The sequence below is a fragment of the Monodon monoceros genome, unplaced genomic scaffold (genome assembly GCF_005190385.1).
Source record: "Monodon monoceros isolate NGI ecotype Baffin Bay Population unplaced genomic scaffold, NGI_Narwhal_1 Super_Scaffold_6, whole genome shotgun sequence".
Lineage (NCBI taxonomy): Eukaryota > Metazoa > Chordata > Mammalia > Artiodactyla > Monodontidae > Monodon > Monodon monoceros.
Window position 1 is genome coordinate 75,710,709 of NW_021703783.1, and position 22,694 is coordinate 75,733,402.

At 37.8% G+C, this 22,694-nt stretch overlaps 1 protein-coding gene across 2 annotated transcripts in view; it reads right to left on the reverse strand.

Moving 5' to 3' along the window:
* Positions 1-22,694, reverse strand: part of NTN4 (netrin 4) — a 106,352-nt gene that overhangs the window by 66,288 nt on the left and 17,370 nt on the right. For both annotated transcript variants that reach the window (XM_029205526.1, XM_029205525.1), the window contains exon 3: positions 1,188-1,466. In XM_029205526.1, the coding sequence (XP_029061359.1) occupies positions 1,188-1,466 (279 nt within the window). The remainder of the gene's footprint in view (positions 1-1,187; positions 1,467-22,694) is intronic.

A 22,694-nucleotide genomic window follows, 5' to 3' on the forward strand; every position in this document is an offset into this window, starting at 1 on the left:
GTAGAAACTAGTAGATGTTTGTTGAATGAGTATTGCACTCCCTTCAACTTGGAAGCCCCAGCTTCACTTCTAGAAGTAACAGCATTGTTTCTATTTTTGTAACTTCCTGGCTACTGTCCTAGTCATTTCAGTTACCCCAATGCTATTCTGCACCCCAGCAACTCAGCCCAGCTAACACAGACTGTCCTGCTGGCTAACTGGTTCATGGTCCCTCACGGCTGTACCTGTATCAGGGCTGGGAGAAAGAAGACAAATGTGTAAGTCTACTCTTTAGGTAATGAAGTAAGGATATTCTGAGGCCTTTTAAGTTTTATTTATTTATTTTTGGTTTGGTTTGATTAGAAGTATCAGAGCAAAACATAAAAAGAAAGAATTTAGAGTGCTCTCCTACTTGCCTAATCCTCATTCACAGCTCTGGATGCATCCCAACAAGGTACTTGCTGTCTGAGCCACTCTGTATCTTTTTTGGAAGAAGATGAGGTGAAGACAATGACAGTAATTTTCATCATCTCCCTATTCCTATGTTGCTATCATTCAACCAAACACCTACTGAACACCTTCTTCTGGCTCAGGTAATACACTCGGTCCTGAGGATATGAAGATCACACAGTCCCTGTCCTCAGGAAGTTTGTGATCTCCTGGGAGATGCCAACAAGTAAAAGTTCAGAGGAAAGCGCAATGAGAAGTGTGAGCCTAGAGGAGAGAGCATTTAAGTCTGCCTTAGGGTGAGAGGCTACTCTTTACAGAGGAAAATTACTGTTCATTCTACTGGCTGGCCAGCAAAAGATACTGGGCATTAAATTGAAGTTCTTATTTTTTACACTCTAAAATCTCCTTAACAATGGCACCCATTTACTGTCAAAGCTGGTTTCTATGTGATAATGCCACAAATATGATTATGCCAACCTCTCCTACTGCTCGCCTTACACTTTATATCTGGAAGTCATGGTACTAAAAACTGGCATGGATGTTATCCAAGGAATCTGGTTATCATACTTGACTATTTATAATTCTAAAATGGAAGATTAAAAAACAAGTTAATAGGCACTTTATAGGATGGGCATGGAGTCAGAGGAGTGAATCAACAGAGGAAGAAAGAAGAAGAACCATGTAAGCACAGACGCACTCTAAGGGAACTTAGACTACCAAATGATTTTTTTTCGTAAGTGAGGACTTGTTTTACATACCACGTGGAATGCTCCAGGGGCCTTGGCAGGTCTGAAGCCATCAACAGGTATACACTGATCAGCGTGGCCATTACAGAAGCAGCTGCCCTTGACAATGAAATCATAGATTGCATAGTGCGTAAAATGTTGAGGCTTTGCATTCAGGTTGTTTCTCTGACAGGGACAAGACTGTCGTTTTAGCAGCTGCACACGGAGGTTGGTGATCTTTAGCTGCTCCTGCACTTTGGCACTGTAAGGGTTCTCCACATCATACGGTGGTGACAAAGCTCTGAAAATAACCTGTAAAGAAAAAGAAAATGCTGTGCATATATAGGACTGTGTGCAAACCCTGAACTAATTGCCCCGTGTAGTCCTGGTTTGATTTATACCTTTTATTATCTGCAAGTGATAAGATAACAAGAGGTTTTCAGACCTTGATCACCCCTGGGGAAGAGCTGCCCTGTTATTCTAAGGAACAGATGTGCTGCCTGTTGGGATGCAGAAGAAGTATAAATTGAGTAATCAGCAGAAATCTGACTCTTGGGATGAAGGTAGCCATACAAAGATCTCGGGGGAAGAGCATTCTGGGCAGAAGGAACAGCCAGTTTGAAGGCCTTGAAGTGGAGTCAAGCTTGGCTTATCCAAGGAAGAACAAGACCAGTGTGACTAGAGTTCAGGGGACAAGGGGGCAGTGGAGAGGAGGACAGAGGCCACGTATGACAGATCATGAATAGAGAGCCCTTTATAGGCCGTGGTGGAGTTATCCTAACTGTAGTGGGAAGCCACTGGAAGGTAATAGGCAGAGAAGTGATCTGATTTGCATTTTTAAAAAAGGTAACTCTCTCGTTTCTGCGAGGAGAATGGATTATAAAGGGTAAAGGATAGAAGCAGGAAGACCAGTTAGGAAGTGACTGCAAAATAAAGATCCAGGCACTTATATTTCTAAATGAGGTATGACCCTTTCAAAGACTCATCATTTATTAATTGGGACCACTTTCGCTGTGAGTATTTTTGATTCTCCTTTTCTGGATCTGCCTTGCAATTTGTGGCATATATTTGGAATATTTTTACTGGAAGTAAATATACAACGCTTTGAGGGTGGATTTGATTTCTAAAATGAGTCAGAAGTCACTTGAATCCAAGGCAGTGAGTAATGTACCTGATCAAGTTAGTTAACAGCACTTTTGGTTAAATGCAAGGTGTAACTAAGTAATGAGACTTTTTATTGTGCAGGTTATAGACAGACTCTACAGGCAACTTAAGGCTTTAGTTCTGAGGAGGAAACCAGAGGGAGGAAGGCTCAGAAGGGACAGACTTTGGACATGTCTGTGAGTCTATACATTATACAGGGGCAATAAAATGGGCCTTGGGGTGGGGTGGTGCAAATTCTCTAGTGGACCTGTTACTTTGGAGGAGTAGAGGTTAGTGGAAAGGGAAATCACTGCCCATGGAAACCAATGAATATAAATATAATGTAACATGAAGCATTATTATAAGGAGGGCAACACTGTTACACCTCATTATGCAGTTAAAAAAAACACCTCAATCAATCTTGTTGATTTATATAGTAAGAAATACAAAGCTCCTCTGAAAAATTCTTAAGCATCTCTTGACTTTTTAAAAATATGTCAAAAAAACCCTATTTACAAAAAAACAGAAATATTTTGATAACCACATAACGGTCGTCCCTTGGTATCCGTGGGGAATCGGTTCCAGGCCCCCCTGGATACCAAATTTTGCGAATGCTCAAGTCCCTTAGTTGGCCCTCCATATCTGCAGATGTGGAGCCTGTGGATACAGAGGGCTGACTGTAGTATGAAAGTAAAGTAATTATTAAAAGGTAAGCTTTGGATAAACTCCCATTTAGAGAGAATGTACCTAAAAGTAACTTTCCAGAAAAAAATTTTTTTTCTTTAAGGAATACTTTGGATAGGAAAATTTCATTTTATAAATTGCTTTTGCACAGAAAGTATGAAAAGGCAAGAATCTACTCTGTAGGATCACATCTCCAGGTCTATTGGTACAGAACTGTCCTCAATGAAATATAACTTAAGGGAAGGTGATAATCAGCACTAGGCCTCCTATAGCCAATTCTCCATCCAGCAGCCAGAGTGATTCTCTATTAACAGAAATTGGACCATGTCCTTGCTTAGATCTACACGCACCTAAAGACCTCCCATGTCTCTCAGAATAAAATACAAAGTCCTTATAATGGCCCTGCTTTATTTTTTTTTCTTAGTGCTATTACCACCTGCACATTTTAGTTGTAGTTGCTTAATGTTTTACTGTCTTCCTCGTCTAGAATGTAAACTTGTTTGTTTTTTTTTTTTGGCCACGTGGCATGCAGAATTTTAGTTTCCAGACCACGGATAGAACCGGTGCCCCCTGCAATGGAAGCACAGTTTTAACCACTGCACCACCAGGGAAGTCCCTAGAATGTAAACTTCTTGAGTGGAGTCATTGGTGTATCCCAGAACAGTGCCTGGCACAGAATAGGTATTCAATAAATTTTTGGTAAATGAATTGATTAACTATAACATTGTTCTTGGCACTCAAATAATAGGTGAGAATTTCAAATAACTTCCTTTTACAGGGTCCTAAACAGACTGACATACTGAATTCATGTCATAGCACCAGAAGGGGACAGGTAAGAAGTTGTATTAAAGCAATAGTTACCAATAATGAATTATTAACCAGTATCTGCATATGTAGCTAATTTTGAACTTGCAAAACTTAAAATAGTTGTATCTTAAACCATATTCTGCACCATTTATTCACATGGAAAGTGGTAGAAAGCAACATAGTATGGAATAAAATTTTCCAATAAACAATATGTCACCTATTTGAAAGTCAATATAGAATTAATGTCTTTTTCTTTTAACAACAGCCTAAATCAGAACATGATTTCATATTTTGAATCATTAAAAAAAATTTTTAAAAAGCATTGAATCCATTGTGAGCTTTACATGGGGTTTATTTTCCATATGACTCCCAGACACTAGCATTATGTTAGACATTTGTGAAGAACTCTTGCTCTAAATAAGATCAGTGATGTGGCTGCCTCCCAATTTATCAACCACAGTGGTGCAAGGACATGGAAAAAGGTACCCAGTGCTAACTAAATAAGTATTCCACTGAAAAGTCTATTGCATACTACACTGTCACCCACCCATCCTTTTCCTGAACATTGGTGGCAACTGTTTGCTGTCTCTGCTCCTGGCACATATTTACCCTTGACATTTACCCTAGTTCCCTCGGTCTCCCTCCCCGTGAGAATTGTTCAGCACATGCAGGACTACAGGAAGATCTGTCAAGGTTTGTAGGAACTTAGAAGCTCTTTTGCTTCCTGGACCCAGACTGTGGAAGCTGAATGGCGGCTCTGTGCTTGGTGTGCATGACACCACAGTTGGCACGCTGATATCAGCAGGGAACGGACATCATGACCCCTGAGGCTGCGTGCTGGAAAGGAGACAGCGGAGTGCCACAGACACAAAAGTGGATGGGAATTTAAACCATGAAATCTTTTTTCCAGAAAGGAGACGCCTTAATCTGATACCCTGGGAAATGGATCTACCCTGTGTCAGGAAACAAAGAGTGTGCCAATCCAGATGCTTCAAACTTCTGGCAGGTCGCCTTTTGGGTCCCACCCAGTTTTTCTTCAAATATCCCCAGAAGAAGCCTGTATGGCACTACTTAAATGAAGGAAGAAAAAAGTGTAGAAGCCCTCCATATAATATCAGCCTCTTCTGTTTTTGTCCCCATCAGGAACTGGATGTACCTATGGGCCCATCACTGTTCCTCTGCCTGTGATTGCTTCTGAGGATGCACTCCTAACAAGACATAGTTAAAAAGCCAGAGGGGGATTAGGATCAAGCCCACTTTGATGTTTCCAGCTTGTTAGTGCCATTGGCCAGGATTTCATGATCTTATTTTTTTAACTAAGAAATTTGATTATGTTTTAGTGATTAATACTATGCTCATTACAGAAAAATCTGTCACTCAAAATGTAGAAGACATTAAAAAACTACAATTCAGTCCATCCTAAAGGCAACCAGGGATACCAGCTTGATAATATTTTTCCATCTAAACTTCTACATGTATAAATACAGAATATAATGTAAACAACTTTGTTTCAACTTAGCAATACTTTGTGAATATTCTTCCAAATCGTTAAAAATAACTCTACATACATCAGTAGTTCTCAAAGTGTGGCCCCCAGACTAATATCATCAGTATCAACCTGGAAACTTGTTAGATATGTAAATTCTTGGGCCCTACACCAGATTGACAAATCAAAAATTCTGGAGATGGGGCCCAGAAATCTGTGCTTCAGCAAGCCTTCCAAGTGATTCTGATGTACAATAAATTTTGAGAAACACTGCTACATAATTTAAAACCTGGTTAGAATTCCATTGTGTGGATATGACATAGTTTATTCAGCCAGACTGCTACTGTTAGTCATCTAAGTTGTTTCCAACTTTTCAGTATAACATTACAATGTACAGTCTTGTAGCTAGAATATGGAAGTTTATAATAATATCCTGACACATTTCCAAATGAGAAAATCAAGAGTTAAAGGAATGCATAGTTGTTTTTTTTTAATGTTTTTTTAAAAATTAATTGATTATTTTTTGGCTGTGTTGGGTCTTCGTTTCTGTGCGAGGGCTTTCTCTAGTTGCGGCAAGCGGGGGCCACTCTTCATCACGGTGTGCGGGCCCCTCACTATCGTGGCCTCTCTTGTTGTGGAGCACAGGCTCCAGACGCGCAGGCTCAGTAGTTGTGGCTCACGGGCCTAGTTGCTCCGTGGCATGTGAGATCTTCCCAGACCAGGGCTCGAACCCGTGTCCCCTGCATTGGCAGGCAGATTCTCAACCACTGCGCCACCAGGGAAGCCCCGGAATGCATAGTTTTAAAAGCTATCTGAGTTTCTTGAATGAATCATGGACCCTTTCCTACATAATCTTTGGAATCTTCACATTTCTCTGGTCTTGCCTCACTTCTCTAATCCTGGAATCCCTCAAACTTTGCCTAAGGATCTGGATTCTTGGCTTAGGTTCTGCCATTTCTTATGCCCCACTAAAACAAAGAGATCTTTAAGAAGTTCTGAACAGGTTAGAATCACCTATATGTTCTTTCTTTTCTAGAATACTTACAAAAAACTCTCAATAATACTGAAAGTTAGTAAAAATTGTATTCTTTATGTCTTATTTATACTCTGAGATAGAAATTTCAACAGAGTATTAACACAGTGTGAACAGAATAAGAAGTAGAGGAAGTATTTGGTACGTGATAATCAAGGAATTCTTTCAGTATTGAACTCATACCTGACATATTGCTTTGTGCCTAAAATTTTATTGCCTGTGTTGAATCATAATAATTTGAGAAACTTAGTTATCACATTAAAAAAAAAACTTTTCAGCTGCTAGCTTGAGGAATATTTCAGGTCCAAGTTGATTACCCATCCCACGGACTCCTCTGGCACTTGCTCTTTCCATGACAGCATTTTTACACTAGTACATTGTTATTGCCTATTTACTTGTCTGTATCTCACATTAGACTCTGCTCAGTGGGCAGGCATCTTGTTTGTCTGGTTAACAGCTGTGTCCCCCGGCATGTCCCACAGTCTTTGGCATATTGTAGCATTTCATAATTATGTTGAACGAATAAATGAATGAATGATTTCTCCAAATAGCATTTTTTAAAAGGAGAAGCCAAATAGGGAATAGGGTTTAGAAAAATAAAGAAAGCAAGATGGTCTTACCACCAGTTCTGCACTCTTGATGAGGAGCATGTGAACACACACATTTGCATAAATACCTATGTAAAAATAGGTAATACATTTCAAACGGCTTTATGGATTCTTTCTCTTCAGTAGCACACAAGATCTTTCATGTTCTTCAGAAAGCAAATCAGGCAGGCATGAGCAAGCACCCAAACACATACAAATACTAGATATTTCCCATGGTTTCTGGTCTAGTTTTCTTAGTTACCAAAAATAGAAGCTTCAGGATCATAACTGCAACTGTTATTTAATGGTTTTTGAAACCCTAGACATCTTCATATTCTCAAAAGAGCAGCTTTTGGTTTCATTGATTTTCTCTATTTTTCTATTTCATTTTTGCTTTTATCTTTATTACTTTCTTCTGCTTCCTTTGGGTTTAATTTTCTTTTCTTTTACTAGTTTCTTAAAATGGAACTGTAGATTATTGATTGGAGACCTTCTTTTCCCCTAAGTGCTTCTTTAGCTGCAGCTCATAAATTTTTCTATGTTGTGTTTTCATTTATAAATCAGTTCAAATGCCTTCTAATTTTCCTTTTGATGTCTTCTTTGACCCATGGGTTATCCAAAAATATGTTATTTAACTTCCAAATATTTGGGGATTTCCCAGATACCTTCCTATTATTGATTTCTAAGTAATTCCTTTGTGGTCAGGGAATATACTTTGTATGATTTGAATCCTTTTACATCTATTGGTACTTGTTTTATGGCCCAGAATATGGTCTATCTTGATAAATGCTCCCGTGCCCTTGAAAAGATTGTATATACTACTGTTGCTGGTGAAGTGTTATATAAATGTTGATCAGCTCAAGCTGGTTGACAGTGTTATTCAAATCATCTGTGTCCTCACTGATTTTCTCTACTTGTTCTGTCAATTTCAGAGAGAAAGTTGTTGAAATCTCCAACTATAATTATCAATTTATCTATTCCTTCTTGCAGTTCTTGCTTCATGCAATTTGAAGCCTTGTTATTAGGTGCATAAACATGTAAGGTTGTTATATTCTCTTGATTAATTGGCTCTTGATCAGTATGAAATGTCCTTCTTTATCCCTGGTAATATTCTATTATCTGAAATCTACTTTGTCTGATAATAATATAGCCACTATCAAAAGCTTTTGATTAGTGTTAGCATGGTATATCTTTTTCCATTCTTCTCCTTTTAACTTACTTATGTCTTAATATTTAAAGTGGATTTCTTATAAGCATCATAATTGTGTCTTTTAAAATTTTTTATCCAATTTGATAATCTCTGCCTTTAATTGGAGTGTTTAGACCTTTTAAATTTAATGTGATTGTTGATATGGTTGTGTTTAATCTACCATCTTGCTTTTTGCTTTATATTCTGTCCCCTTCTTTTTCTCTCTTCTGTTGGATTGAACATTTAGGGTCCTTTTTACTTCTGTTTTTGTTTATTAGTCATAACTCTTTTAGAAAAAATAGTGATTGCTTTAGGGTTTATAGTATACATCTTTAACTTAGCACAGTCTATCTTTAACTAATGTTTATCACTTCACATATACTTTAAGACACTTACAGCAGTGTACTCCCATTTCCTCCCCTCAATCTGTGTTGTTTTCATGCATTTGACTTCTATATGTATTATAAAGTCCATAACACATTGTTAATATTTTTTCTCTAAAAAGTCAATTATCTTTTAAAGAGATTTTAAAAATAAGAAAACAATTATTTTACATATAGCCACCTATTTTCCCTTTTTGATGATCTTCATGCCTTTGCACAGATCTAGATATCCATCTGGTATCATTTTTCTTCTGCCTAAAGGACTTTTTTTTTAACATTTCCTGTAGTGCAGCTCTGCTGGTTTTTTGTTTTTTTGCTTTTTATGCCTGAAAAATTCTTTATTTCTTCATTTAAAAAAATTTATGTATTTATTTATTTTTGGCTGCATTGGGTCTTCGTTGCTGCTGCGCACAGGCTTTCTCTAGTCGCGGTGAGCGGGGTCTACTCTTTGTTGCAGTGCACGGGCTTCTCATTGCAGTGGCTTCTCTTGTTGCGGAGCACAGGCTCTAGGCGCACGGGCTTCAGTAGTGGTGGCGTGTGGGCTCAGTAGTTGTGGCGCATGGCCTTAGTTGCTCCATGGCATGTGGGATCTTCCCAGACCAGGACTTGAACCCGTGCTCCCTGCATTGGCAGGCAGATTCTCAACCACTGTGCCACCAGGGAAGTCCCTTCTTCTTCATTTTTGAAAGCTATTTTTGCCAGGTATAGAAGTCTAGGTTAACAATTTTTTTCGCTTTCAGGATTCTGCCCCACTCTCTTTTGGCTTGCATTGTTTTTGTACAAAAGCTGCCATTCTTGTATTTGTTCTTTTGTGCATAATGTGTTATTTTTTCCCCCCTCTTGCTGCCTCAAGGTTTTCTCTTCACTATTGGTTGTTAAACTATTTGATTATGATGTGCCTTGGGGTATTTTTCTTCCTGTTTCATGTGTTTAAGGTTTGTTGTACTTCTTGGATCTGTGGATTTATAGTTACAGTCAAATTTAGAAAAATTTCAGCCATTATTTCTTAAATTTTCTGTTCCCCTCCTCTCTCTTCTCTCCTTCATGGACTCCAACTACACATATATTAGATTGCTTGAAGGTGTTCCACAGTTCACTGATTTATTTATTTAAATTGCTGGTTTATTTATTTATTTTTCTGCATTTTTTTCTCCCTGTGTTTCATATTGGATCATATTTCTATTGCTCTATATGGAACTTCACAAATCTTCGCTTCTGTAGTGTCTAACCTACTAATCCCATTCCATGTTTTTTTTTTTTTTTTTTGTCTGTGCCACGCAGCTTGTGGGATCTTAGTTCCCTGACCAGGGATCAAACCCAGGCCACCACCAGGGAAGCCTGTGAATTTTACCTTGTTGATTGCTGGGATATTTTTGTATTCTTGAGTTCTTTTCTGGGGTGCAGTTACTTGGAGATAGCTCGCTCCTTTTGAGGCTTGCTTTTAAGTTTTGTTAGGTGGGGCCGATGCATTCATTAGTATTGGGCTGGCTCTGCACTTTTACTCAGGCAGTACCCTTCTAATTACTCTACTGATGCATCACAAGGTTGAATTATAAGGTTTTCCACTCTGGCTGACTAGTCCTGGTCCTATATAACCTCTGAGGATTTTCTCCCTCTGTCCTTTAGGGTGGTTCTTTCTCTGGCCTCAGGTAGTTTTCTTAAACACATGTGTTGATCAGTACTCAGTTGCAGACTTGAGGGGGACCATCTGTAGATCTCTGGAAGCCTCTTCCAGTGCAGCTGTTTCTTCTCTGGTACTCTGCCCTGCAAACTCTAGCCACCTTGGCCTTCCCAGACTCTCAGCTCTTTAATTCAGGAAATCCATTAGGCTCCTCCTAGGTTCCTCCTCCCTGTACTCCCGCCTGGAAGCTCCAGGCAATAAGCTGGGGCAATCGTAGGGTTCACCTCATTTACTTTTGCTCTCCCAGGGATCACTGTCCTCTGCTGCCTGATGTGCAACACCTGAAAACATGGTTCATATATATTTTGTCCATTTTTTTTTTTTCAAGTTGTTTCAGGCAGTAGGGTTAGTCTGGTTCTCGTTATTGCATCTTGGCTGAGAGCTGAAGTCTAAAGAACCAAGAGAGCTTAATTGTATAAAATACAATTTATAAAACTGTAATTGGACTAAGCCCTTATTTTTGTATAAAAATATCATAGAAATGACATATTGAAAATTTCATAATAAAGCTAGAAGTGTGGTTCCATTCCGCAGATAAAAAGGCTTGAAGAACAAATGAGTTTTCTTATGGGGCTTATTAAACTAAGAAATAGGAAAAATAATTGAAAACATAAGCATTTAAACTTTATAAGTTTATTCGATAATTCAATTTTGGTAATTTGTATATTTTAATAGACAGGTAAACCTTCACTATAACTTTCTTTATAATTTATGATACTTATTGTAATCTTCTACTTTATATTTTTATGTTTATGCTATGCTGTGATGCATCTTTGTATTCCCATGTACTACTGTCTGATAGATTCTCAACAATACATATTGAAAGACTGAGTCAATATAGAATCATGTTAAGACAGATTTATTTTTATTTTCTGATACAAGAATAATAATATGGGAATTCCCTTGCGGTCTGGTGGTTAGGAATCTGCGCTTCCACTGCAGAGGGCACGGGTTTGATCTCTGGCCAGGGAACTGAAATCCCACACGCTGCATGGTGTGGCCACCCCGCAAAATAATAATAATATAAATATAATAAAATTTTATTTATATAATGTGAATTTTATTCATAAGAGAATATACTAGGCACATAGTACTTCACAAGAAACTTTATCATCTTAAAGGTATCTTAGTTGTTTGCTAATCTTATACCACTTAAAAGTTTTACTTAAAAATTTTACTTTATTGAAAAAAATGGATTTACTATTAGTCAATATTAAAATACTTTTTGAGTACCAAATTTGAATAATGTATTTTCAGTAATAAATTTACACCAACTGCCAGGATGACAACCCATTTAAAGAGGAATCCCTGGTACTTTTGCCTAATATAATCTACAGTAATAACTAACTCTAAATTAGAAAAATAATCACACTTCTTCCCTACTCTACTTAAGCCTGGTTAGAGTAACATCTGTATTAAGAAATATTTCCTTTACAGATGCCTTTTTTCTTCTTGATTTCATTTTTTTAAAATATGTAAAACATTTTTGCTTCCATAGGCAAAACTATAATATAGAGTCTATCTAGAAAAGTCTCATATTATTGATGGCCTCTCCCTCCTCTGAAGGCAGTGCCTTTTATTTGTCCTTAGTTTTCCTTCCAGTGTTTCTTTTGGAAATATATGTATATATATATGTTTTATTCCCTTTTAAAAATTATGTTAAATATAAAAATATATTTACCTCTTTTTCAATGGAAAAAGAAAAAAAGAAATATTTCCAATTACATTATAAAGCCATCATTTGTTTTATGTGGTTGTTTACTAGTTGTTTACAAATAGCATCTGATAAATTCATTTGAATCTCATAACTACTACACATTGACAACTGTTCTGTATATTGTTAGGTTGATGACACACCTAAGACCTAAACATAGAAACTGATATATTTGTCTTCATTTCTGCTGTTTATCAAGCTATCTCAAAACTGCAAATTCCCATACTTAAAAAGTTCCTAAAATTTAGTGCGATTCACACACTCTAGTTTTATATTGTCACCACGCAAACAAGGATGGCTTTATGTCACTTGACTTCTGAAGTTAGTTGCTGGCACCATTTAAGTTGAGGTTTTAGGAATTTGAGACGAAAAGCTCAAAGAGCACAGATTCTTTGAGTACATGTACCCTAATATGTTTTTGAAACCAGCTTTCTGCTTTCCTGGGTAGGTAACCTTTGGGAAAGTATGTGAAGTTTCAGGCTTTTTAAGGGTTGCCGTGAGTGGAGAGTTCCGGTTTCATGGAGAGAGAAGGCTGGACAAGGAAAAGATAGCATAATTAACAGGTGGGCATCTGTGGCGGAGTAGCTGGTTGGTTTAATTTTAGAACATTTGTCCTTGTCTGTGCCACTTTAAGTGGAGCACCTACTTGTCTTAGAGAAGTGTGTCTGTCTTTGGGCAGTGCCAAAATCCTTTTGCTTACACTCTAGAGCATTAAGCACCCTTTTTCATCAGATAGCCCACCTTTTAAAGTGGGAGAGTCTTATCTACTCAACTAGTTCTTCTAAGATAGGACAATATAAGCTAATAAAGCTCTCAATGGAGCAAGCTGAGGAATGCAGTGCACTCAAGTGACTTACTTGTACTATAATAACCTCGATTTGTAAGTACACAAAAGCCTCTTTGCATGTTTCAAGGGCATATTTACAGTTTTAAAATGATGAAAAGGCAGCTTCTTAAATATCTTCAGGGGGAAGGGAAACGACAGAACTGCAAGGAGGAACAAGAAACAAGACAGAAGACCAAAATAAAAATAAAGATTGGGGCTAAAAATAAATTTTAAAACATTTTTCAATACATTTGGAATCCTAGCTTTTCCTTTGCCCTCAGTACTTGGAGTCATAGGATTTGAGTGTCAAAAGAGTCCTTAGCAATTGATGATCTAGTCCGACTAGTGGAAACTGAGACGCAGAGCACTCAAAGTGATTTGCCAAAGGTCAATCCATAGGCTTGTGACAGAGCTAAGACTAGTACCCAGTTTCCTGACCTCCAATCTAATGATTTTTCCATTATATCCCACTTTATACTTGTTTGGCAGCTAGCCATTCCTGAATTAAAGTTAAATTTAAAGTGGAGGATTAAGGAAAACATTATATATGATTTATCCCATTTCCACTTGTCATGTTAATAATGGATGGGACTAACTGTGCCTGCCACCTTTATTTTATTAATGGATGTGAATAACTGTACCCTTCATAAAAGTAACGATACCTACTCTTGTTTGGCTCACAGGGATACAGTGAAGATTTTTAAAAAGATATCAGATATAGAAACACCTTGAAAAATTACTGCTCTTTATAAATAAAATTGATTGGTGAATAGCTTTTTATTAGGGACCTGCCTTGTTTTTGCCAGTCTCTCTTCTTTGGGACTGAGCCCTATCAGTAAATGCAGCCCAGTGGCTAGGATTCATTGACGGGCCCTTCAGATGTGGATTGTATGTCAACCTGAGTAACTTCTCAGCATTTACCTTCTGTTTCCTAGAACCATGTTCGGCCTACAGTCTGTAATACCCTCTGCTTCATCTTGGATCCCTGATACCTTCTGTTTGCCTCACCGATACTGGAAATTGCATGCATGATCTCTCTGCTTTCACTGCCTGTGAAAATTCCAATTCTTGCTCCCTCTCTGTGTACTCAACTTTATATACTCCAGTCATACTGAACACTTTCTGTTCCTAGAAAGCGCCATGGTCTCTCTCCCTTCCCTTCCCAGCCTATGCCCATAAAATTCTACTGCCTGGAATACTTTTCACACCTCTTTGCCACTGTCACCCACTGCTTGACCCCTGTACTTGGCCAACTCATTACCTATCTTTTAGGTGTCATCCTAGATGTCACTTTCTTCACCATTCCTCTCCACTGCACGCCTAGACAAGATGTTCTTCCAACGTGCTACTTCAAGCACCTGTTATTTCTTTCAGACTTAAAACTTAACCATGTCTATTTTAATTGCTTATATTCCTCTCTAGACTGTGAGCCCCATTAGTGCAGAGGGCCTTGTTTGCTTGCCTACCAGTGTACAGCGAATGCTTGGCACATAGAAGAGTTAACACATATTTGTGGAAATATGATACTCATGCTTGATAAGGATTTACATGTCACAAACTGCGTTCACCTTTATTTATGTCATTTCATCCTTACAGTAAACCTATGGTGTGGTTATTATTCATTTCCATTTTTCAGATATAGAAACCCTGAGAAGGTGTTAGTTGACATGTCCAAACTTACCTACCTAGTAAGTGACAGAGCTAGTACTTGAACCCAGGTTGTTGGAGTCCAAGTTCAGTGTTATTACCATTACATCACAACTAATTTTGTTTGGTTATAGAATAATTAAAAGTCTAAAGCAAGTGATCAGGGGATATAAATAATTGGAGCAGGAGAATAAATCTGGCAAAGAGAAGAGCTTGAACCATGGTGGAGGCAGTGGGGAAAGGGTGGGGCAGAACACCCATAGGTGAGAGGCAAAAAAAATGAATATTAGGACAAAAACTAAGAACTAAAGGCTAAGTTTTAGGGGCCACTCATAGTTAGAGGCCAGAAGAAAGGAGATGAGCCAGAAATAATACAAAAGAAGGATCAGTGAGCAATGTAGGAAAATAATGAAAATTCATTTTCCTAAAATCCAAAGGAAGTGAGAATGCAAAGAAAGAAAATGTAGTTATTAATGGCAAATTCAATTCAGGAGGCAAGGAAGAAGATTGAGAAAAAAAATGGGGGAGGGGTTGGCTGGCTCACAGAAGACTTTTGAGAGCCTAGATGGAATAAGGAACGGTTTGTAAAGGTTTCAAGAAAGAATAAGGGACAAAGTAAAGGAAGCAAGAAAGAAGCAATTGAAGAATTTTGGCAGTTTGTTTATTCATTCATCCACTGATAGACATTTGGGTTGTTTACAGATTTTGGCTATTATGAATAAAAGTGCTAAGGTCATTCACATAGAAGTCATTGTGAGAACCTAAGTTATTTTTCATGGGTACTTAGAGGAATTTCTAGGTGGTTTGATAAGAGCGTGTTTAACTTTATTGGGAATTGCAAGTCTGTTTTCTAAGGTAATTGTACTATTTTGCATTTCTCCTAGCAATGTATGATGAAAATTTTAGTTGCTACACGTTCTCACCAGCACTTGGTATTGTCAGTCTTCTTAATTTTAGCCTTGATAGTGAATGTGAACAGTCTCTCATTGTGGTTTTAATGTGCATTTCCCTGTTGACTAATGGTGTTGAGCATCTTTTCATGTGTTTATTTGATATACATCTTCTTTGGCAAAGTATCTGTTCAAATCTTTTGCCATTTTTATTCTTGTTGTTTTTCTTCTTGTTGAGTTATGAGTTGTGATATGTAAATATATACTCAGATATGTGATTGGCAAATACTTTCTTCCAGTCTGAGGTTTGTCTTTTTCATTTTCTTAATGGTGTCTTAAAAGCAAAAGTTTTTAATTTTTATGAAATTCAATTATAAATATTTTCCTTTTATGATTTGTGCTTTTTGTGTCCCAGATAAGAAATTTTTGCCTAACTCAAGGTCATAAATATTTTCTCCTAGAAGTTTCATCATTTTACCTCTTACATTTAGATATACAGTCCATTTCAAGTTAATTTTTCTATATGGTGTGAACTAAGTGCTGAGAACTAAGTTATTTTTTTTCTTTCTTCTTCTTCTTCTTTTTTCTTTTTTTGCATGTGGATATCCAGTTATTCCAGCACTGTTTGTTGGAAAGACTAGCTTTTCTTCATTGAATCACCTTGACGGCTTTGTTTGGTATAGTTTTCTTCATGTTTCTTTTGCTTGAAGTTTATTGATCTTATTAGATCTGTGGATTTATACTTTCCATCAAGTTTAGAAAAGATTTGCCTGTTATTCCTTAAAAAAAATTTTTTTTGTCCTCTGCTTCTCCTTTTAGATTCCAACTACATGAATGTCAGATCACTCAATATTGTCCCACAGTTCACTAATACTCTTTTCATTTAATTCTCTTTTCTCTATGTACTTCATTAATGTATAGTTTTCATTGTTATGTTGTCGGGTTCACCAGTTTTTTCTTCTGCACTATCTAATCTGCTATTAATCCCTTGCAGTATATTTTCATTTCAGATATTGCATTTTTCATCTTTAGAAGCTCCATTTGGATCTTTTTTTATATCTTCTATTTCTATCTTCAATGTGTTTGTGTTTTCTTCAACATATGGAGCATATTTATAATAGCTGCTTTAACTGCCTTTGTTTGCCCATTCTATCAGCTGTGTCATTTCTGATTATGTTTCTATTAATTGACTTTTCTTCTGATCAGGAGTCATATTCTCATGGTTGTTGTTTTTTTTTTTGATCTTTTATGTTATTTTATTTTTATTGGAGTACAGTTGATTTACAGTGTTGTGTTAGTTTCTGCTGTACAGCAAAGTGAATCAGTTATACACATACATATATCCAATCTTTTTTAGATTGTTTTCCCATTTGGTCATTACAGAGTATTGAGAAGAGTTCCCTGTGCTATACAGTAGGTCCTTATTAGTTACCTATTTTGTATATAGTAGTGTGTCATGGTTGTTAATTTTGATTAAACATTAAACATTTGTAAATATTATGTTGCTGGTTGCTGGATTTTGATGCATTTCTCTAAGTAGGGTTAGACTTTGTTCTGCAGTTAATTTACTTGGGGTCAAATTGTTTTGAGCATTGTTTTTAATTTTCGTTAGGGTGAATCCAGTTTAGTCTTTATTCTAGAGCTAATTTAACCCCACTAGTAAGGCCATCTGAGGACCCTTCTGAGAACCCTTCCCAGTGCCTGTGAATTATGAGGTCTCTCCACTTTGGATGGTAGGAACATGAACTATTCTCAGCCTTCTGGGAATACTAGGAATTGTTCAGCTAGCCTCTGCATTCTATCAGTTCTTTTCCCCCTCTCATAGAGTTTTAGTTCACACATAAGCAGCTCAGTATTCAGCCAAAGATTTGAGGGGACCTTTGGACAGATCTTTGGACTTCTCTCTTTCTGCAGCTTCCTCTTTTCCAGTATTCTTCCCCACAAATTCTAGCTGCCTTGGCCTCCTTGAGCACTGATATCCTCAAGTCAGTGAGATCACTGGACTCTGGGTTCCCCTTCCTATGCCATGCCTTAGAAATGCCCCATCAATAAGCTGGACAGTCACAGGGCTTGTCATATTTGTTTCCCCTCTCAGAGATCAGTCTTGTGCTGCCTGTTGGCCAGCCTGAAATAATTGTATCACATATTTTTTCCTCGTCTTCTAGTTTTTTAATGTGGAAAGGTAATTCCTACAGCAGTTAATCCTTCACAAGCAGAAGCAGAAATCCCATTTCAAAGTGCTAACTTTTAATATGTTGCAACTTCTTGAGTGTCAGAAATGAGACAAAAGGGAAAACCTAACTGATTTTAAGGAGATCACTTTGAATACTTAAATGTAATTATTCTTTCTTTCTTATTCCTTCCCTCTCCATCTCCCTTTCCTCCCTAAAGGGTAGAGGATTCTACCTGAGATCTTTCCCTTGAGCAAATGAAACTTGCAAATGAAACTGCTTTCTATAATTTGTTGTATTTGGAGGTGCACTCAGTATTTAAGGAGCAGAAACCATAGTGTTGCAGATATCCCCCTTTTTTTTTTTCAAAGTAGATGATATTACAATAGCTCTGAGTAGCTATTTCATTTACTGAATTAAAAGTTCCTACGGTTTCACTTTGGCCCTGCTGTCATTCAACACGATCAGAACAAAGCTCTTTACCCTCTTCTATGCCTCAGCTGCTTAACTGTAATATCAAGGTACTTTAATGCGGAATGTAAAATTGTGCACTTGGAAAAGTGAATTTTCCTGAAGCACAGCAATTGAGATATTCCTTTAAATGATGTGCACTAAAAGAGTCAGCCTTGGATCTCCAGTTTACTTACAAAACCTACCCACACTGAAAAAAGATAAACCATGAACACTCAGTTGTTAAGACCCAGAAGAATTCTCTAAGTCTACTATATCTACATTTCTATAAATACGTAGTTCTTTTCTTTTATCCTCCTCTTTAAGAGTAAGACAACTCAAAAAAAAAAAAAAAAAAAGAGTAAGACAACTCTTAAACGCTAACAAGACTGAATGCCAGGAAAATTGTCCATTGTGGCAAAAATTTTCAGCCATTTTTTCATGTTAAAGGCTTTAAAATTTTTATTCCCCTCTGTTTATCTCCTCAATTAATCTTCCTTATAAAAATGCATATATACATATAAGTTAAAAACAAACACTTTCCCTAACTATGTACCATAGAAAACCACAGATGGCAATTAGCTTGACTTTATTTTATTTTATTATTTTTTACTATAAATTTATTTACTTATTTATTTATCTGTCTGCGTTGGGTCTTTGTTGCTGCACGCAGGCTTTCCTCTAGTTGCGGCATGCAGGGGCTACTCTTCATTGCAGTGCATAGGCTTCTCATTGCAGTGGCTTCTCTTGTTGCAGAGCACAGGCTCTAGGCACCCGGGCTTCAGTAGTTGTGGCATGTGGGCTCAGCAGTTGTGGCTCGTGGGTTCTAGAGTGCAGGTTCAGTAGTTGTGGCGCATGGGCTTAGCTGCTCCACGGCATGTGGGATCTTCCTGGACTAGGGCTCGAACCCGTGTCCCCTGCATTGGCAGGAGGATTCTTAACCACTGTGCCACCAGGGAAGTCCCAATTAGTTTGACTTTAAAACTAGCTTTCTTATTGAACATTTGTGTGCCTATTGGAGGATTTCCATAATGCAAACCTCCACTAGAATGTGCTTTCAACTTTTCATTCAAGAGACTTAATCAGGAGCAACCAAAATGTACTGCTTAAGGTTTAAAAAATATATCAAACTTTAAACACTGTTACCCTGGAGGGGAGATCCTGGCTACAAAACAAATAGACTTCAAAGGGACCTCCTGACTTTCTCTAAACCACAGATAAATATTTGCTATTACTATGGTAATAGGTAGCATAGGGCCACTTTGTCCTTCACTTGTAGAAGACCTTGAAGATAGGTGTTGATCGCCACCAAGAAAAGTTTTCCCAGTAGAGATAAATCTCATACACCTTTTCCCATTAAGTTCTAGTCTGACATACAAGGATTAATTGCAAGAGATTAATTAAAGAAGAGAGCTGAAAGCTAATTAGAAGGAGAAACTTGCAGAAATAAAAGCCAATAAACTGGCTTAAAAGATAAAAAGTAGATATTATTTTCTCTACTTTGACCTACATGTAATGAAGTACAATCAGTTCAACTGAAAGACTGGTATCCCTAATTTATATGTTTGTAGAGATAGAAAACAAGGGACTTCCCTGGTGGCGCAGTGGTTAAGAATCCGCCTGCCGGGCTTCCCTGGTGGCGCAGTGGTTGAGAATCTACCTGCTAATGCAGGGGACACAGGTTCGAGCCCTGGTCTGGGAGGATCCCACATGCCGCGGAGCGGCTGGGCCCGTGAGCCACAACTACTGAGCCTGCGCGTCTGGAGCCTGTGCTCCGCAACAAGAGAGCCCGCGATAGTGAGAGGCCCGCGCACCACGATGAAGAGTGGCCCCCGCTTGCCACAACTAGAGAAAGCCCTCACACAGAAACGAAGACCCAACACAGCAAAAATAAATTAATTAATTAAACTCCTACCCCAAACATCTGGAAAAAAAAAAAAACCACCATGTTCCTTCAATGAGTCAAGTTCTTTCACAATATTATTATTTATTAAAAAAAAAAAAAAAAAAGAATCCACCTGCCAATGCAGGGAACACGGGTTCGAGCCCTGGTCTGGGAAGATCCCACATGCTGCAGAGCAACTAAACCCGTACGCCACAACTACTGAGCCTGCGAGCCACAACTACTGAAGCCCGCATGCCTAGAACCCGTGCTCCACAAGAGAAGCCACTGCAATGAGAAGCCCGTGCACCGCAACGAAGAGTAGCCTCCACTCGCCACAACTAGAGAAAGCCCGTGCAACAAAGACCTAACGCAGTCAAAAATAAATAAATAAAATAAATTTATTAAAAAAAAAAAATCCGCCTGCAAATCCAGGGGACACGGGTTCAAGCCCTGGTCCGGGAAGATCCCACATGCCACAGAGCAACTAAGCCCATGCGCCACAACTACTGAGCCTGTGCTCTAGAGCCCACGAGCCACAACTACTGAGTCTGCACGCCTAGAGCCCATGCTCCACAACAAGAGAAGCCACTGCAATGAGAAGCCCACACACTGCAAGGAAGAGTAGCCCCCACTCGCCACAACTAGAGAAAGTCTGCACAGAGCAATGAAGACTCAACGTAGCCAAAAATAAATAAATAAAAAATTTTTAAAAAGATGGAAAACAATAAATACTATAAAATTAGTCTATGTTTCCTTCCACTCCAGAGTAGAGATTTATAGAGAAGAACTGGAAGTACAGAATTTTCAGGATGTTTAAGCCATTGAGCTTACAGAGCATGAAAGCCCATAACAAAAATCCTGACCTCCAAAGAGAAACAAATTAAATCTCATTTCAGTTTCTAAAAATGTTTTTTTCTCATACTTTAGATAAGAAAAAGACATTTCCAACCTGGATAGATTGCAAGCTTGGCTAATATAAATCCTAATTGTGTCTCTTATCAGCAGTGTCATTTCTGAGTGATGACAGAGCTGTGATTAAAGATAAAATTCCAGGTCTATGTGACATTAAGCCTTTTAATCAAAGAAGCATTTATTCATTCAACCATTATTTATTGAGGAGATACTTTGTATCAGGCACTGTGCTAGGTACTCTGGATACAAAACTGAATAAGAAAAATCAGTCATGTGTAGGATTTCAGTTGTTCCCTAATTCTTGAAAATTGAGCGAGCTTTGTTAAAAGTGGTGTAAGAAAACAGCCCAAAATATTATTTTTTTAAATCAGAAGAGCACGTAAGGCCGTTTAACCAAATTTCTCAATGCTGGAAGTTCCTCTAGAATGGCTGATACCCATCTGTTCTCTATTAGATCCCACACCCTCATCAGGCAGCATATTTCATTTTTTGATGATTCTAATTATCAGAAAGTTCCTCTGTGTTAAGCTAGATCTGTCCTCTGTAACTTCTAATACTGATCTTGAAGCTACACAAAATAAGTCTATTTTACTTTCAACAAGCAAGTCCTTCAAACATTTAATGGCAGCCACCAACTTCACTTTCATTTTCCAGGTTAAATATCTACAGTGTCTCATATCATGTAGTTTTTAGACCATTTACCACTCTGGCTAGGTAGCAAGTGACCTCTGTTTTATTTATATATGTAAGCAACCGATGACACTATTTTCCTCACATTTCCCCCTCTAAGATGTCAAACAAATTCTAAACTCTACTGCTGAACATTTTTTTCCAATTCTTTTTCAATCCAAATGCATTTCAAAGGTTTTTCTGTAACCTAAGGAATATTCAGATTTTAAAACACCTATAGTATTTCAATACAGCTATTTGGGAAGAAATGGAGTTGATGAGTAGGGACAGTGGTATGAAAGTAAAAAAAAAAATGAATTCACCATGAGAATATTATTTATGTAGCCTACTGAGCACTCACCTACAATCACGGTAAAACAGAGAGGCAAGATTGCCATTCCAGTGTCATTATTTTGGGAGGTAGGGAAGGGAAGAGTCACTTCTATATCTGAATAGAATGTCTTAACATTATCTGCATATTTCCATAGTATCTGTCATTGTATTATTTAGTTCATGAGAAAATAATATTCCTGGTTACACACCAACTAAACTGACAGGCAAACTGGCAGGTAAGGCTGACGTAACGAAGCGGGGTTGGGGGTGGCCACAGCAGTCTAAATATTCAGTAGGTACATATGAACAGAATTGGTTCCCCCTGTCTCCATAAGCAGCTGAAGGGATGAAGGTGACTGGTTGAAACTGACCAGGAGATTAAAATGGCCTCTGAGGATGAAAGTACCAGCGGCCAGCTCCACAAGTAACATATCCTTCTGGTTACACTTAAGGCACCTGCTAGAACGTCCAGAAGTAGCTAAATGCTTTCTCAAGTGAGCTTTTTAAAAAGGAGAACTAAAAAGGAACAGCAATAATACATCACTGAACTCTTGGCCCATGAATTTCCACGTGCGCCTGGTGCATATTTTATAAAGTTCTTGGAAAACAGGTGTTTCCCACCTGTTCTGGTTACAGTATTTCAAACTGATAATCTTTTAAACATGTTATAACTCCCTGACTAACTTGAACAGGACTTCAAGAGAGACTTTTTCAACCATATTGTTTTAAAAGACCATTTATTTTAACAACAAACCTACCATACAAAGTCATGAAGAGTATCTATTCTTAACAAAAGAATAAAGACAAGTCCAAATAGGGAATCCAGACCAGGGTCAGGAACTGAACTTTGCTCACTCACTCTGAGTTCCCTACAGAGCAACCTCTTACTAGGATCACTTGGAGATTCCTCCTTGAGTCCGAAATACCAACAAGGTGTAGGTGGATACATTTTTTTTCAGTTTTGATAAGAAGTTTTACTTTAAGCTCATACTTATCTCTTAACATAACTTTGCCATCTAAAAATATCTTTTAAAACTTAGTTCTTTATCT